The sequence below is a fragment of the Ambystoma mexicanum genome, chromosome 2p (assembly GCF_040938575.1).
Source record: "Ambystoma mexicanum isolate Mex_15411 chromosome 2p, UKY_AmexF1_1, whole genome shotgun sequence".
Lineage (NCBI taxonomy): Eukaryota > Metazoa > Chordata > Amphibia > Caudata > Ambystomatidae > Ambystoma > Ambystoma mexicanum.
Genome location: NC_090923.1, coordinates 661,461,328 through 661,476,092, shown reverse-complemented (window position 1 = coordinate 661,476,092; position 14,765 = coordinate 661,461,328). Strand labels below are relative to the sequence as shown.

The following is a 14,765-nucleotide window of genomic DNA, read 5'->3' as shown; positions in this document are numbered from 1 at the left end:
TGAAAATGATATGCTGACTGGGAATAATATAAACAGGCAATTAAGTGCTAAACGGATTCAAATATACATGCATACAAACTTTGAGAAAGAATAATATTGATCAAAATATTTGGTGCCTAGTGGTGGCTTTGCCACTTTGATTTACATACGTCAGATTTCCTGAAGATTTACTTCACAGGCAATGCAGAATATTTTACTGCCATGTGTCTGTAATTAAAGGAATGCACATCATCGTATTTGATGCTTAAAATAAACTTTATTGGATATATCTTTGTGACATATTTAATACCACAGCAACATGTCCATCCCTAATCCCTACACAGGTGTCAACATAAGAGTAAAGAGAATGCTTGGCCACATACTCTGTCACCAAATCCATGGTCATCAGGTACCCAAAGACAAATAAGTATGCAACAGTGTACATAACACAGAATACAAGGAGACACCAGTGATACAAGACAGGTAAAGAGGCAGAGGAAACATCATAAAATCATCTTCCATCCATTGCGAAGATGGCATTTGGTAGACAGGACAATTTTGAAATGTGTCACTGATCAGATGTTGCTCCTAGGTCGGAACTGCAAGTAAAAACAGGCAAAGAAATGTGAGATGTAGAAATAGATGGAGAATATTTGGAAGTGTTTTTAGTAGTGAAAGCTTATTTTAGTGTTAGCTAACTCCTCCATTGATATGTTTTCCAGGTGTAGAGTGATACGCAATATCAAATCTCTGATATCTTAGTAGCTCTCTGATATCATAAATGATTGCAGTGAATTGAGAAAACAGATATACATTCCCATCCCTCAGCACAAAATTGCTTTGTATGAAGTGATTTCTGCTGTGTGAATGCACCTGAACATCCTGAACGTTTACAGTTAGAGATGAATAATGTGGCTGTAGGGAACAGTTGGTTAGATGAATATATTTCTTTTATCTTTCTCTATTCGCTAGGTGGATGGTTTCTTGAAATATCTTTGTAAAACAACACTGCAGTCTTCATGAACCTTTTGTTGAACTGAATGTGCAGAATTGTTGGAGATATTGATAGTGTGAAAAAGGGAGTATTCATTCGTGATAGAAGGTTTGCAGTCTCTCTGCCATGCATCAGTTGAGAGAGTACATTAAAGATGTATAGCGTCCCCTCTCTTCAGCATCACCCGCTATGTATTTTGCTCTAGGTCCTCAGGAGAATGCTTGCCTTTTGGGAGCCTTCTGAGGAGCAGTTTGTTTGGCCGTGTCCTTACTGATGGATTGAGTGTGTTTCAGTGCTATGTGTGCAGAATTCCTCTGGACCGCTCTATTGCTTTTAACATTTGTATTCCTTTTGGAGTATTGCCTGCACTATGGTCAAACTGCAATTCCTTCCTTGTTGGTAGATAGTTGAGAATGATTTCAGCCGGCATTATGCACCCTTGTTCTAAGAGGCTTTATAAATGGTGTAGTAGAAGGAAGTGACTATGGTGTGGGTAGTTGCAGGAGGAAGTACCATGCTAGGCTCAAGTTATATAGGTAAGAGCTTTATTCCATTGTACGGGTAAGTGCTTTAGTAGTCCTTATGTAGCTCCCAATAAGATACAGGCACAGAATCACTGGACATCCAACACCCCAGCCAGCTAACCTCCAACTGGCATTCTTCAGAACACTCACCCAGCTCGTCCCAAACATTCCACACAAGCATTCCATGCATACATTCCATCCACGCATCCATAAATTCTGGCAGGCAAAATACAACAGAATACTTTATAAAGTCAGTTAGAAAGTAGTGGGCTGCTTCTTCTGAGGGATTCTTATGTTTGTGTCTTTAAATCCCAAGTCTGACTGCACGTATTTTACTCTGTGCTACTTCTCAAATTATTCCTTGGAAATCTTATTGTAGACCCTTATTTGTGTAGATTATTCTATGATGAGAGATTATGTTCTGCTCTAGGATTCATTGTGAGGGATGCTTTCAACCCCCACCCACTCACCAGCTCTTGTGTACATACATTCTTGTGAGCAATTTCAATAATGCGTGTTTCACAAATTTCTTTTGAGTAATGTAGCAAAACACACCATGATGTAATCTGATGCAAAATAAGGTAGCATTACACAATGTAATATTACAGAAAGTAACGTAAAATAACATTTTGTTTAGGATATGCAGTCTTACCAATCGTGTATTTAGCTGAGAATCCTTTCATCTGTACTGTGGGGTCGCTGTGGAACAAGAGCAGCATGGTGTTCCCAGTGGACACCAGTGTGGGGATTGTGATGGAGCCACAATATTTGCCGATAAGTGGGGATTTGTCTGTGGCCCCATTGTAGATTGAAAGGTAGTCGATGCGGCAATACGTAGAGTCTGGCTCTAAGTTAAAATCGGTGAATGTCAATGAAATCTGCAGAATGATACAAAGTAGAAGAGATGTTATTGAGTAGCTATGACGTGACCTTGTGCTTTGCCACCAGAGTTCACTCAGCCATGTTTTTTTCGCTCTCTCAGTGCAGGAGTAAATAATGTGTAATTGGGGCTCACCCTGTTCCCTTGCGGGGCCCAAATGTAATATTCGCAGTCCATGTTAGATGGGTAGTTCTGGGGATAATTTTCAGATGTGACAGTCCCTCCTGATGAGCTGGTGTATGCATGAGCACAATATTCTGAAAAGCAAATAGAGCAAGCACTTTAAATGTTATGAAATATTGCCATTCCATATCCTCCCATGCAGCACTTGTATGAGCACTTTATCAGCAGTGGCTAAAACCTTCCCCTGCACCCACATGAGAATCATTATCGTATGCAATGTAAGTACAAGCAATCCATCTATCTATCCATCCATCCATCCTTCCTTTCTTTTATCCATCCCTCACTCACTCCCTTAGGACGTAGGTTGCACATGGAGTTTTTTTTAATGATTAGTCACAATAGTTTTATGCTTCCCAAAACCCCTGAATTCATAACAATGATATTCCTCAGTGGGAGTCCCCGCATTGCTGGCCCTGCATCTTTCTCTTTTGCTACGTTTGAACCCTACCCATATCTCCACTGTTCTGATTGTCTGCCTTCATTCTCTAGTGCCCAGAAGAGATTCTTTGCATGTTTCAGCACTAGACAACTATTTTCTTAATAAAAAATAACAGCCTCATTACAGGTTTGGAGGTGCGGGAAAAAAGTGGAGGTAATTTCGTTGCCTCCATTTTTCTCGAACTATTACCACTGGCGGATTCTGGAGGTAAAGTGTAGGAGATACCTCCAACTTCATGCTCAGACAATACTGCCAAAAATTACCAATGGATTTCTATGGACTCCATAAAATGGGGATTTACAATGTCACACAGCCACTTGTAATATGGGGGTATTATCACTGGAGGTGCTACCACCAGTGCTAATACTGCCAGCTCAAGTGGTGTTAACGGTAATACTGTTTGGTGGTATTGCGGTGGTGCGACCACCGAGATACCACCAAAGTCGTAATAAGCTCAATGTGTAGCAGAAGAAAAGAAAAGCTCTCCTATTAGATAAAGATACAGCAATTGTTCTGGAGGATTCTTTTATGAAAGGTATTAATGAATATATCATTCTTCCACTAACTGTGAGACAATAAAGAGAAAGACTCATACTGTTCTGATAGTAGGCATTGAACCCGCTGGATGTGATGGCGCTATTGCTGACGAACTGAAGCAGCATGGCATTCCCAGAAGACACCACTGTGGGCATGCTTCCTCTCCCACAAGCCTTGTTCAGCAAAATCGGTGCATCACTGGTAATTCCATCATAAACCGTCACATAGTCAGACTCGCAATTTAGGGAGGACTCAACATCGAAGGCATTAAATGTCAGTATTATCTGGAAGAGAAGATGAGGGAATTAGGTTTGACAATACCACTCTGTCATTGATTTGCCCTCCTCACAGGGCTAATAGCTCTCTGTGTTCTTCGCTAACCCCCTGGAGGAGCCCAGTGACCTCCTGAGATATCTCTTTTAACTAGCCCTGCTGAGCACTTTCTGCAGACTTACCTGGAAGCCTCGGGTTCGCATCAGATAAAAACAGTTGGCATTGTTTGGGTACTGGGATGGGTAGTTAGTAGAATTCACAAATCCATAGCCAACGGTAGAGATAGTGCTGCACATGCCTGCAGGAAGGAAAGAAGACCAAGATCCTTTCATGAGCAGATCTTACCAGGGCTCCATACCAGTAGATCATGCACTAAAAATTCCAAGCATAACCCAAGTCAGTAAACCATGCTCATTGTCCATTGTAGCATTCCAGAATATTTACTTCACACAACCCTACCACCTATAAGAAAATGTTCCTTCTACAAATTACTCTGCGAAATGGCACACAGCAAAATGTGCCAAAGGTCACAAGGTGAAGGGAGGGTAGAAAAAATAGTCAGAACAATGGAGAGGTTGCTATCACATGGGAGGAACGAATACTGAGATTGTGTGGCAGGAGATGGACTGGAATAAAATGGGTTCAGAATTTGCAGGAATAACAAGGCAGGAGAGGATACCGGTATAAAATGAGAGCAGTGGGTGTTATGATGTAAATCGAGGAAATGATGCTGGGATCACATGAGAGGAGCCGACGATGGAATAGTGTGGGTGGTGTGACGAATCCTTGGATGTCATTCCTTCTTCACTAGGGGGAGACCCTTCCCATGGGGCCTGTGTGGTGTGTCCCCAGTTAAATTGTCCCCCTGGGGGTGGTACATCATAGGAGGATCAGATGGGGAGGAATCCGCACTATACGACTAGGGCCGACTATCAGAGGAGAACGCGGTATACCTGAAGATCACCTGACCTTAGCCCACCTTCCTACAACCCTAATATCAATCCCTAACCAAACATATCCATGTGTTACTGTCACCCTACCATCTTGGGGAATACTGGGACGAGGAAGAGTGTAGGCTCTGTAAGGGAAGAAGTACCCATTTCCCTAGAAAGTACTGGGATGTGAAAGAATAGGAACTACCTAAGTGGAGACTCCTTGTCCAGTACTGAGATGAAGAAGAACTCCATTAACTCACAATGCAACAGCAAGATCAATACTGTGATGAGGAGGAGCTGTGGAGACATGAAGATCATCTCTGTGAACCACATTGAACAATCTAGTAGTGGTTACCGACTTCCTATTGGTCCAACCTTAGTTGAAATAGAAGAGGGAATCCAGGAGGTGTTGTCAAACCCTACCCTGAGGAGCAAGGAGCTGGGAAGCTGTGGTCTACTGAGAAGGGCCTCTGAACCGGTTTGCCTACTAGAGAGACAGGAAACCTTTGAAAGCCGGTGAGGGTTCTCTTGGAGAAACCAGGAGTTCATCCCTCCCTCCAGGACCCAGAGGGCAGCAGGCCTGGCGGGACAGAGTAGTCAGATGAACCGAGGTTGGTGGCGAGATTTTCGCAGCCGCAGCATTTTGCCACAGTCTGGAGGAGAAGAGCCTTTCCTCCTGCTGGAGCGAGGCATCCAGCCACTGAAGCGAGATGTAGGGCAGAGTGTTCCACGTCTTCGGAACAGACTAGCAAGACCCAACAGCGTCAGAGAGGCCGCAGCTGGGAAAAACCTTGTGGAAGATGTGAGGATCGGAAAAACAGTTTCCTGGACTGACTGAGGCCCATGGCAGAGACCCCAGAGGACAAGGAGTCTCACGGGTGGCGGAGGAAGCATCTAGAAGGTGCAGGCCAAATCTTCATAGTTGCAGTTCCTGGTAAATTAGTGTACCAGCGGCTGCCACATGGAACTGGAATAACAATCTGGGAGGGACCCACACTGCATGAATAAAGGGTGCCGAGGGTATCCTCATAGTCATGGTACCTGGCAGGGTAGTGTACCAGGTAGACTACAGGAAGAGAATGAATCCTTTAGGGTTTGGGACCCATCAAATAAGAATGGAGAGAGTCAAGTTGGGACATTGTGTAAAACATGATCAAAGGAAGAGTCATACACCTTGGCATTGTGAAAAGCCCTGAGAAGCTTGAGAAAGACCAGAGGAAGGGAAACATTCCCCCTGGCATTGAGAACTGTGTTTTGTGAATTGGAAAGTGAGAGGAGAACCAGGGGAGGGAACACATATCCACCTGGTGTGGAAAAGTGTGGAAACTGTACCTAAAGAAGGTTAGGGGGAGGGTGTCATCCCCCTAACATTGGGACCTGCCAGAGGAGTTTACTACAGACCAGGTGAAGGGAGACAGTCCACTCCTGAGTGTGAAATGTATTATAATAAGTCTGAGAAAGATCAGGGGAGGGGAGGCATTCCCCCTGTTGTTGAGAAATCTGCTTGTTCAACAAGGTATAAAGTCCAGATGAGAACCAAGGGGAAGGGAGGCATTCCCCTTGACTGGGATAGAGGAATGAACATTGCAAAACCAGAGATATTTTGGGAACCTTTTTTTGATGCTATTTGTGGAACTTTTTGTTGTATACTACATTACCTGCGTCCTAAGGGGAAAATCACTTTCTGGGAGAAGGGAGCCATTCTCTCAGGCTGTCCTACCTAAGGAGAACTTTGTTGTGCACCTGCTCTCCAGAAGAAGGGATTCATGTTTCTGGACCAACAACCACTTTTTGTTAGTTTTATCAGAATTGCAGGTAAGGGACAGTGTGACGTTCATGCACATAGGAAATTGGACTTGTATGATTTTGGACAATCTAGACACAACCATTAGTATTTACTTTGAGGCAGGGAAACCCCTCTTAAAGTTAGGGATAGGCATGTTTACTTTTTGTATTAGCTTAAATAAAGCTGAGTGTTTAAACATGCCACCTGTGTGTCAGTCTCCTCCTTCTGCAACCTTACAGTGGACAGAATGGTGAGATAAAGTGGGAGAGAAGGATGGTAATTCAGAACACATTGAAGGAGAGGACCCTGGGATAAATTAGAAATAACTTATGCTAGGGTTACCAGGATGTAGATTATGCAGATCTCACATTGGAGCAGGGAATTCTTAGAAGATACAGGAGACACGAACTCTGGACCAACATGAGAGGAGTAGATGCTGGAAATAATTGTCAAGGATCTTTGGATAACAGGGAGGGAAAGTATTTTCGAATAACATAAAATGATGCATAAATCACTTGGAGAGAAGGGGAGGAGGATGCTGTGATGAAATAGATGGAGCGGGTACTCGGATATAATGTGTAGAATGGAATCCAGGGTAAATGGGAGGAGAGAATGCTGAGATTGCGTGAGATTAGAGGATTAAAAAGAAAAAGGTGATGGCGGGATAGCACAGTAATCATATTGCAAAATGAGATGCAGTGGCAAGAGGTAGAAGAGGATTCTATGAGCTGGGATTACATGAGAGTAGAGGGTACCCGGTTCTTATAGAGTAATGCTCTGATAGCATGGGAACAGAGGCAGTGTGAAAGCATGGGCAACGTAGATGTTGCATGGAAGGAACATCTTCTGGTTTCAAGTGTGATGCAGGAATACTTGGGTTAAATGTGGAAATTAAAGGAGAAGAAGAAGAATGTATTATTCCAAAATATTCCGATAAATCTGGTGGAACACACTGCTTACCACAGTTATACAATCGGTTGATTTTCGCTATGTCCAGATTGCTGAGGCCAACTCTCTGACCAATATTCGCAGAGGGATTCTTTGTGGGGATGATGGTTGGCTGTCTGGATGTGTTAGAGAAAGCATACCTGGGGAAAAGACATAATCAATGCAACCTCAGTGTTTCAAATGTTCAATTCACTGAACGGGATCTTATGACTTAGTGCTCTGTGTAGTGGGAGTTCATTACTCAATCATGAATGCATAATATTTCCACTGTCAACACATACATTTTACAGTGACTCACCATCCCTGTTTCATGCAGACCATGCTGGGCCTTTTCACATGTGCTCCTTATTTGCTTTTGCTTTTAAAAGTCTTTCTGACTGTGTATTAACTAGGTAATCACAGCTTTTTTACTCTTACATATAATTGATTACAATTATTGGACACTGAAGCAATCACAGACCTGCCATCCTTTTCCCCTCCAGTTATGTATGTCGGGTTCATTCTCACGGAATTCCACTTTGGGGGTAGTCTGTACTGCGCATGACTGCATCGGACATACACCTGGCTTTTTATTATAGGTAGATAGGATCCTGCACTGCAATGTTTGATGACACAGTACTACATTCTTCTTTCACAAATAATTCTGTCCTGCACTTAAGTGTTTGATTCTTCTTTCATATATCCTTCTCGGTGCTGCGGTCTGATTATGATGCTTTGCACTGCAGTGATTGATGTTGAAGCAGTAAATGTGTCCTTCTTAAAGCCTTCTTTGCCCTGCATTGCATTGCTTGCTGACAATGCATTCAATTGTTTATTCACCAATCATATTTCTTTCCCTTTTGTCCTTGTTGATAACACTTTCATTTCTTGTTTTTCAAATCCTTCTATGGCTATCATTGCTGTGTATGAAAATACCCTAACTAACCCTGCCCTTCTATCGAGTGTACTAGGGCGCCATGATAGCACCTTTGTCCTTAAACCTGGATTTAGAAATGCTTTTTTATACCCGCCCCTTACCTCATCGCAAAAGATGTTACATCCTGCTTTAGGAAGTGATGCATCCTCCCTCCTGGTGTTTGAGTGCTTCAGAACTTAACAAATCTCATGTTGTTTGTTGAATGTTGCCTTGTCTCTTTTTGGTTTGGTCTTGAATTAATTTAATTTGCAATGTTTGGTCACATTTTCTTTTTGTTGCAGGTCGTGATGGAGTTTCCTTGCATATACATTTTCATTAATACAATGAAAATGCATGCACCATGTTATTGTGTGATCTATGCTTAAGCAAAATTTAAGGTTAAAACTAGAATAGCTCTGGCTTTGCTCGTTTTGAATACGAGTGCATCTTGTTTCCTCAGGTCTAGTTGCTTCTGTTCTGGCATTCTCTTGTTTTATTGCATGACTTTTAGGATGTCCACAAACATGGTGAAGATTCTGATGTGTACAATACAAATGTACAAGCAAATACCAGCTATGGTGTCCCTGAGAGTTAAGAGGACTGAAGACAAGATGAGTGCATACATTAGGCCTCAAAACCTAGAGGCCTTATGACAAGCCAGTTTCCTGAGTGTTAATTTAAGTGATAACAACCATCACATTTAAAAACGTTCAGTATAAATGTAAACTAGACCCAACTCAAATTTTCCATGCTATTACTTTGTACCATTCAATTTTAAAGAAGTTGACAATCCCATACAAAGCTATGGACTTAAAGCATCTCTCCAGTATCTCAAACTTACGCTCCGTAGTGCATCACTGAAGAGTAGTCATACTCCAAGCCCAGGTTATTGGTGTTGGCTTTGTTAAAGTTGGGCAGAGCTCCTAGATATAAAATGAAGCAGAACGAGTCAAGACTGCCAAACACACTTACAAGGCACTTACTGACTGAATTTCATATTGCTGTAACATCAGTATTAACCTGGCATGATACAATATCGCACCATCATTACTAAACCTGGGACCTGCCATGTGTCTATATAGGTCGACAGAGATACATAGATAAATGGATCTCTAAAATATTATAAATACAGAAGCACACATACACACAGACACAAACACAGACACACACACACCCTCCCCCTCCCCCCACTGTGGCTGGGCATCTGATGACCAGATGTAGTGAGACCGATTTCCCCCTGAATAGAGCAGCTGCTCAATTTACAGCTCCATATAACAATCACTGTATTCACAGCATGGAAAATGTTATTTATAACCTAATTCAACAAAACAAAAAAAGATTTAGCATTCATATCAGTGGCAGTAAATAGACAGAATACATTTTGACTGTACCTGGTGAAATAAAATTTGTCGCAATCCTCACATAATCATCACGGTCACTTCGGCTCTGCTCATGTTCAAAGCCAAGGTTATGGTTTAGCTCATGCTGTATTATTCCTTTCACCAAACAGCCACTGCCCAAAGACACCGCCTGTGGACCCCCATTTCTTCCAAGGTAAGACCAACAGCTGGAGTAAATAGGAGAGGTAGAGGTGAGAAATCCAAGCCACTGAAAGCAGAAAGATGCTTAATATAGAAGCCACCGTTTTATCATTCAGAAGTGGCCTCGTTGTTCCAATCACTGTAGTGCATGCGCTGACATGCCAAAAGTCCATTCCGTCCAGGACTAACGCAAATTAACCAACTCTGTTCTACGATTACATTATATCCTATAACATGGATAGACATATACCAAGTCTCTTGAAGCAGGGTTTACAATATACATAATGTGTACCAATCCTAAACCTTATTGTAAATCATGGGTTGGCATAACACAAGAGAGTGCAAGGGAACTTCCTCTTATGGAAGATGTGCTGTGACCTTTCACTTCACCTGTGTCTAGTCACGGCCATAAGCCCCTTAATATAGTTGAATGATTATCTGCTCCTGTCTGACTTTAAAATTCCAGCTCTCGATCTGCAGAGCTTATAAATAATATGGCCGCTTTCCTCTGGGATGTATTTTATATGATAAGAATTAACATTGAGACCACTTCTAATCTGGTGTTCTTTTACATAAATTGGCATTAGTGAACCCTTCTTTATGGATGTGTTCCAACTTTTCCTTTACCCCACGTTTGGCCAATGACATTGTGTGCAGAATTAAAGACATCAAATCTTCTGGATCTCCGATAGACCAGATTCCAGCTAATGCTATCCATTCCTCTGTAGATCCCATCACCCATTTTGTGGCTGATATTATAAATGATTACTTTATGGATACATATAATTTATAGTCAGTTCTATAGAGAAAAAAAATGAAACAATCCAGTGTCACCAAAATACACAGGCATCACATTTTTCAGATGCATTTTCGTACAATATATTCTGCCTTGTCAATGTAAAACACACTTCATGATACCTGCGGAAACAGTATATGCAAACATTCTGCCAATGTAAGATGACATTTTCTTGCTGGCTGTCCCAATATATGGCTGCATTCCAAATGTAAAAACACACTAAGTTCCTCAATGCCAAATAATGCCAGTATTGGTACTGTAAAACACACTCAAGTTAATTGTCGCCAATGATGACAGCACTGTAACAGAATGCGCAATAAGGCTGGTATTGACTCTCTAAGAATACACTCATTTTGGCTTTCCAAAAAATGCTGATATTGGCACTGTAACACTGTATTGCCCAAAAATGGTGATATTGTATTTTCAGAACACAGTGATGTCGCTGTGCCCAGTAATGCTTGCTTTTCTACTGTGAGAATACAGTGATGAATCCAATGGAGTCGTCACTGGTCTCCCGGCTGTGACCTCCTCCCATGTGGCCAGGGGATAGGGGGGCGGCTATATTATGGAGGATCACATGGGAGGAGACAACCTCCGGGGGGAGGTCATGACTTCATTGGATTCCCCATTTGCCCTTGAAGATACTCCTCTCATACCCAATACCCTCATGGCCTATTGCCATATGTCTACGATTCCCCCTAGGGAGAATAAGGAAAACCTTTCTCAAAATTATATAGATCAAACTTCCAACTCTGATCTACTTTGTGGAAATTACAAGACCGCCTTCTTCAGTTCAAATTGTTCATCATCTAGAACTGATTTGCCTTTTGGAGCTATTGAAACTGATTATCCAAGCCCTTTTAACAGACCCTCAACAATGGACTTCTTTTCCCAGAATCACCTGAATAGCAGAAGAAACCACATGCCCAATAAACCCTCTAGATGTTTTTGAAAAACTCCTGTGCGCAGGAAATTTAAAGGACGGAGGTAAATTGATAGAGGCTGCTGCTGTTGTCGATGATAACGTTTCACCTCATCATGCGAGGCATGAGATTGGCAGAAACACAGACCGGTGTGGTGGAGCCTCATGGCTCACCATCGAGGAAGAAGGAAACGCTGCAAGGGCGGAGCACGCTGTAGAAATGCCAAGAGCCGGGGGAAGACTCCTGGGCATTTGTCAAGCCTGGAAAGCAATACCTTACCTATTGGAGCCTCAACCAAAGTGGTCATGCTAAAGCAAAGCCGTGAGAGACACCGGAATGAAGAGAAAGCAGCCAGGACAGGAAAACAGGCGGACCACCTTTGGCAAATGACCGCAAACAAGCCTGAAAGCGCCAGCAAGAGCCGGTGAGTCAGCCCAAGGATAGTGGGGACCCCGGGGTGTATCAGTGAGCATGCCAAACAACAATAATAGTAAACAGAATGGAAGAAAGATAGAAAGCAAAGAGACTAATTGTGAAGTGAGGAAGTGAATTGCAAAAAGAAACTGTTGTAAAGTAACTTCATACTCTTCTTAAGTTTACTTGCTAGTTCTTTATTATATGTTACTTGAGCTGTTACAAGAGAAGGACCACCGGGTCCCACCACCCAGGCTCAACTGACAGCATTGGAACTCTGGAGCGAGGCTCATAGTTGAACATTCCATGCACTCACAGTGTTCCAAGCCATCTCATAGTTCCATCAACAAGTAACATCACAACACATCTCCCTTTCTATTGACAATGCAAAGATGTCCAACGCAGTCAACATACTAACACACAGACAACCTTAAAAAGGAAAATGCTGCGTTAGGGAACCTAACTGAACATTTCACTGTGTCATATCTCTCCTCGCAAAACACTACCAGGAAGGACCCATTCCAGGGTAACTTTCATGGACCCTTCACTAAGGAGAACTTTGCTGATGAGATATCATCTTTTAGAGATGATGCAACTCAAAACATATGGGTGACACCAATGACTATGGTATAGATCACCCAGACACATATGGAAGGATATTCCCTACCAATGTGATACTAACCGAAACACTTGGAGCATATACTCCCTTACTCTTTATTCCTTATCATACGTTAGGAGATCCCTCACCACCTCCTTACACTTTGACCTAATCAACAAAACGTTAACTCCTCACACTGTGGGACGCTATCCCTTTTCAATGGGAACGCGATCCCTTTCAAAGTGAGACACTATCCCTCATCCTTGGGACGCTATCCCTTCAAAAATGGAACGCTATCCCTATGCGCAGTGGGACGCTATCCCTATGCGCAGTGGGCCTCTATCCCTATTCGCAGAGGGACGCTATCCCTATGCACAGTGGGACGCTATCCCTATTCGCAGAGGGACGCTATCCCTATTCGCAGAGGGACGCTATCCCTTCACTCTGGGACGCTATCCCTATTAGCAGCGGACGCTATCCCTTCCTCGGGGACGCTATTCCTATGCGCAGTGGGACGCTATCCCTTCACTCTGGGACGCTATCCCTATTCGCAGGGGACGCTATCCCTTCCTCTGGGACGCCATCCCTATGCGCAGTGGGACGCTATCCCTAACGCAGTGGGACGCCATCCCTTCACTCTGGGACGCTATCCCTATTCGCAGGGGACGCTATCCCTTACTGTGGGACGCTATCCCTATTCGCAGGGGACGCTATCCCTTCACTCTGAGACTCTATCCCTGCTCATCTTCATCTTCACCCTTTTCACCCAATTTAGGAATGAAATAACCAACAACTCCTACAGAGTACAATAATAATTCTTCAACTCTAAAACTTCTATACTTCAAAAAGGATGTCTTTAACTTCACACGTAAAACACTAACTCTATATTCTTCTATGCATTGCATTTTGTGACTCATTTACATAAAGAGACAATGAAACATTTAAACATTCCCATACAATAGCATTTCCATTTCTACGTGTCCATGTTGCTATATGCAACCTAACCTGAAATGCCTCAAAGTGTTAAATTTAGCTGCTCGACAGCACACCCGTAACTCACATACTTCCATAAATTGTGCATTTTTTTTTATAAAAGTCCACAAAAGTCCACTTTTATCCTGAAATGCCTCAAAATGTGTTACATCTATTACACTTTAACTTCTTAACCTCCTATACTCGCAAACTTCTTCAGATAACACTTTCTCAACCTCACGTGCAGTTCTCACACACACACTGATCATTAATCCTTAAACTGATCTATGCATGCATGCGACTGCAAATACAACAAAAATTTGAAAGGATACATGCTGGTCGCTCGAACTTCTACTTCCTTTTTGAGTCCAACGTTCATGACATCTGGTTTAGATCACTCTGCCACCATAGATCTCATGCTGTGCTCCTGCTTCCTTTGTCGTTGCGTCACCCCGATGCACCGCTTCCACTCGTTGTGCCTTTACTACAGTGTAGTCTGTATCCTTGCTTCATACGAACGAGATCAGTGCTTCAAATGCTGTTGTCCTGCCTCCCCTTTTTTTTTTTTTTTCGTAATGCTGCGTACAGTCGTATGCACACGCCGTTATGGCTCTCAACCTCTCTCCCGCATTGCGCATCCGGCGTGAGCATTTTCCGTTCCGCTGCGTACAGTCAAATGCATACGCCGCAATGCTTCCAACCCTTCTTCCGCATTGCGGATCCGGCGTGACGCAACTGAGGGTCCTTTTCTCTTCTCTACATCCGTCCTCAGCCACCTCGCTTTACATTTCCTGTTCAGACGGGCCGATCATATGGGCACATCCACGGCGCATCTATTGGCGGTTACATCTTGCTACGTCCCCGCCTGCGAACGAACACAAACCAGTGTTCCATCTGATAGCCAACTCTCCAGGACGCACCATGACGTCATCATTTATACACACGGAGGCAATCTGTTTTAAACTCCAGGTGCTCAACCGTCATCCATTTGTAACTGAGCCCCGTGCTCACAGTCTTTAGTCAGCACTAGTTTAACATAGAAAACACCGCCGAACTTCATTTTACCCCCTCTTTGACAGTTTCTCATATTCTGTCACTGAATTCATGGTAGGCTACGTGTGCCAATTCAAAATATCTTCCAACTTTAC

The 14,765-nt window shown here is 42.9% G+C and overlaps 1 protein-coding gene across 1 annotated transcript in view; it reads right to left on the bottom strand.

The window, feature by feature from the left end:
• Positions 1 to 567: 567 nt before the first annotated feature.
• LOC138567768 (astacin-like metalloendopeptidase) overlaps positions 568 to 14,765 on the bottom strand; it is a 56,755-nt gene continuing 42,557 nt past the window's right edge. Inside the window, exons 6-13 of the mRNA XM_069646258.1 lie at positions 9,765 to 9,940; positions 9,215 to 9,296; positions 7,491 to 7,618; positions 3,992 to 4,107; positions 3,595 to 3,820; positions 2,513 to 2,634; positions 2,150 to 2,375; positions 568 to 578 (exon numbers count right to left, since the gene is read on the bottom strand). Coding sequence (XP_069502359.1) covers positions 568 to 578; positions 2,150 to 2,375; positions 2,513 to 2,634; positions 3,595 to 3,820; positions 3,992 to 4,107; positions 7,491 to 7,618; positions 9,215 to 9,296; positions 9,765 to 9,940 — 1,087 coding nt within the window. The remainder of the gene's footprint in view (positions 579 to 2,149; positions 2,376 to 2,512; positions 2,635 to 3,594; positions 3,821 to 3,991; positions 4,108 to 7,490; positions 7,619 to 9,214; positions 9,297 to 9,764; positions 9,941 to 14,765) is intronic.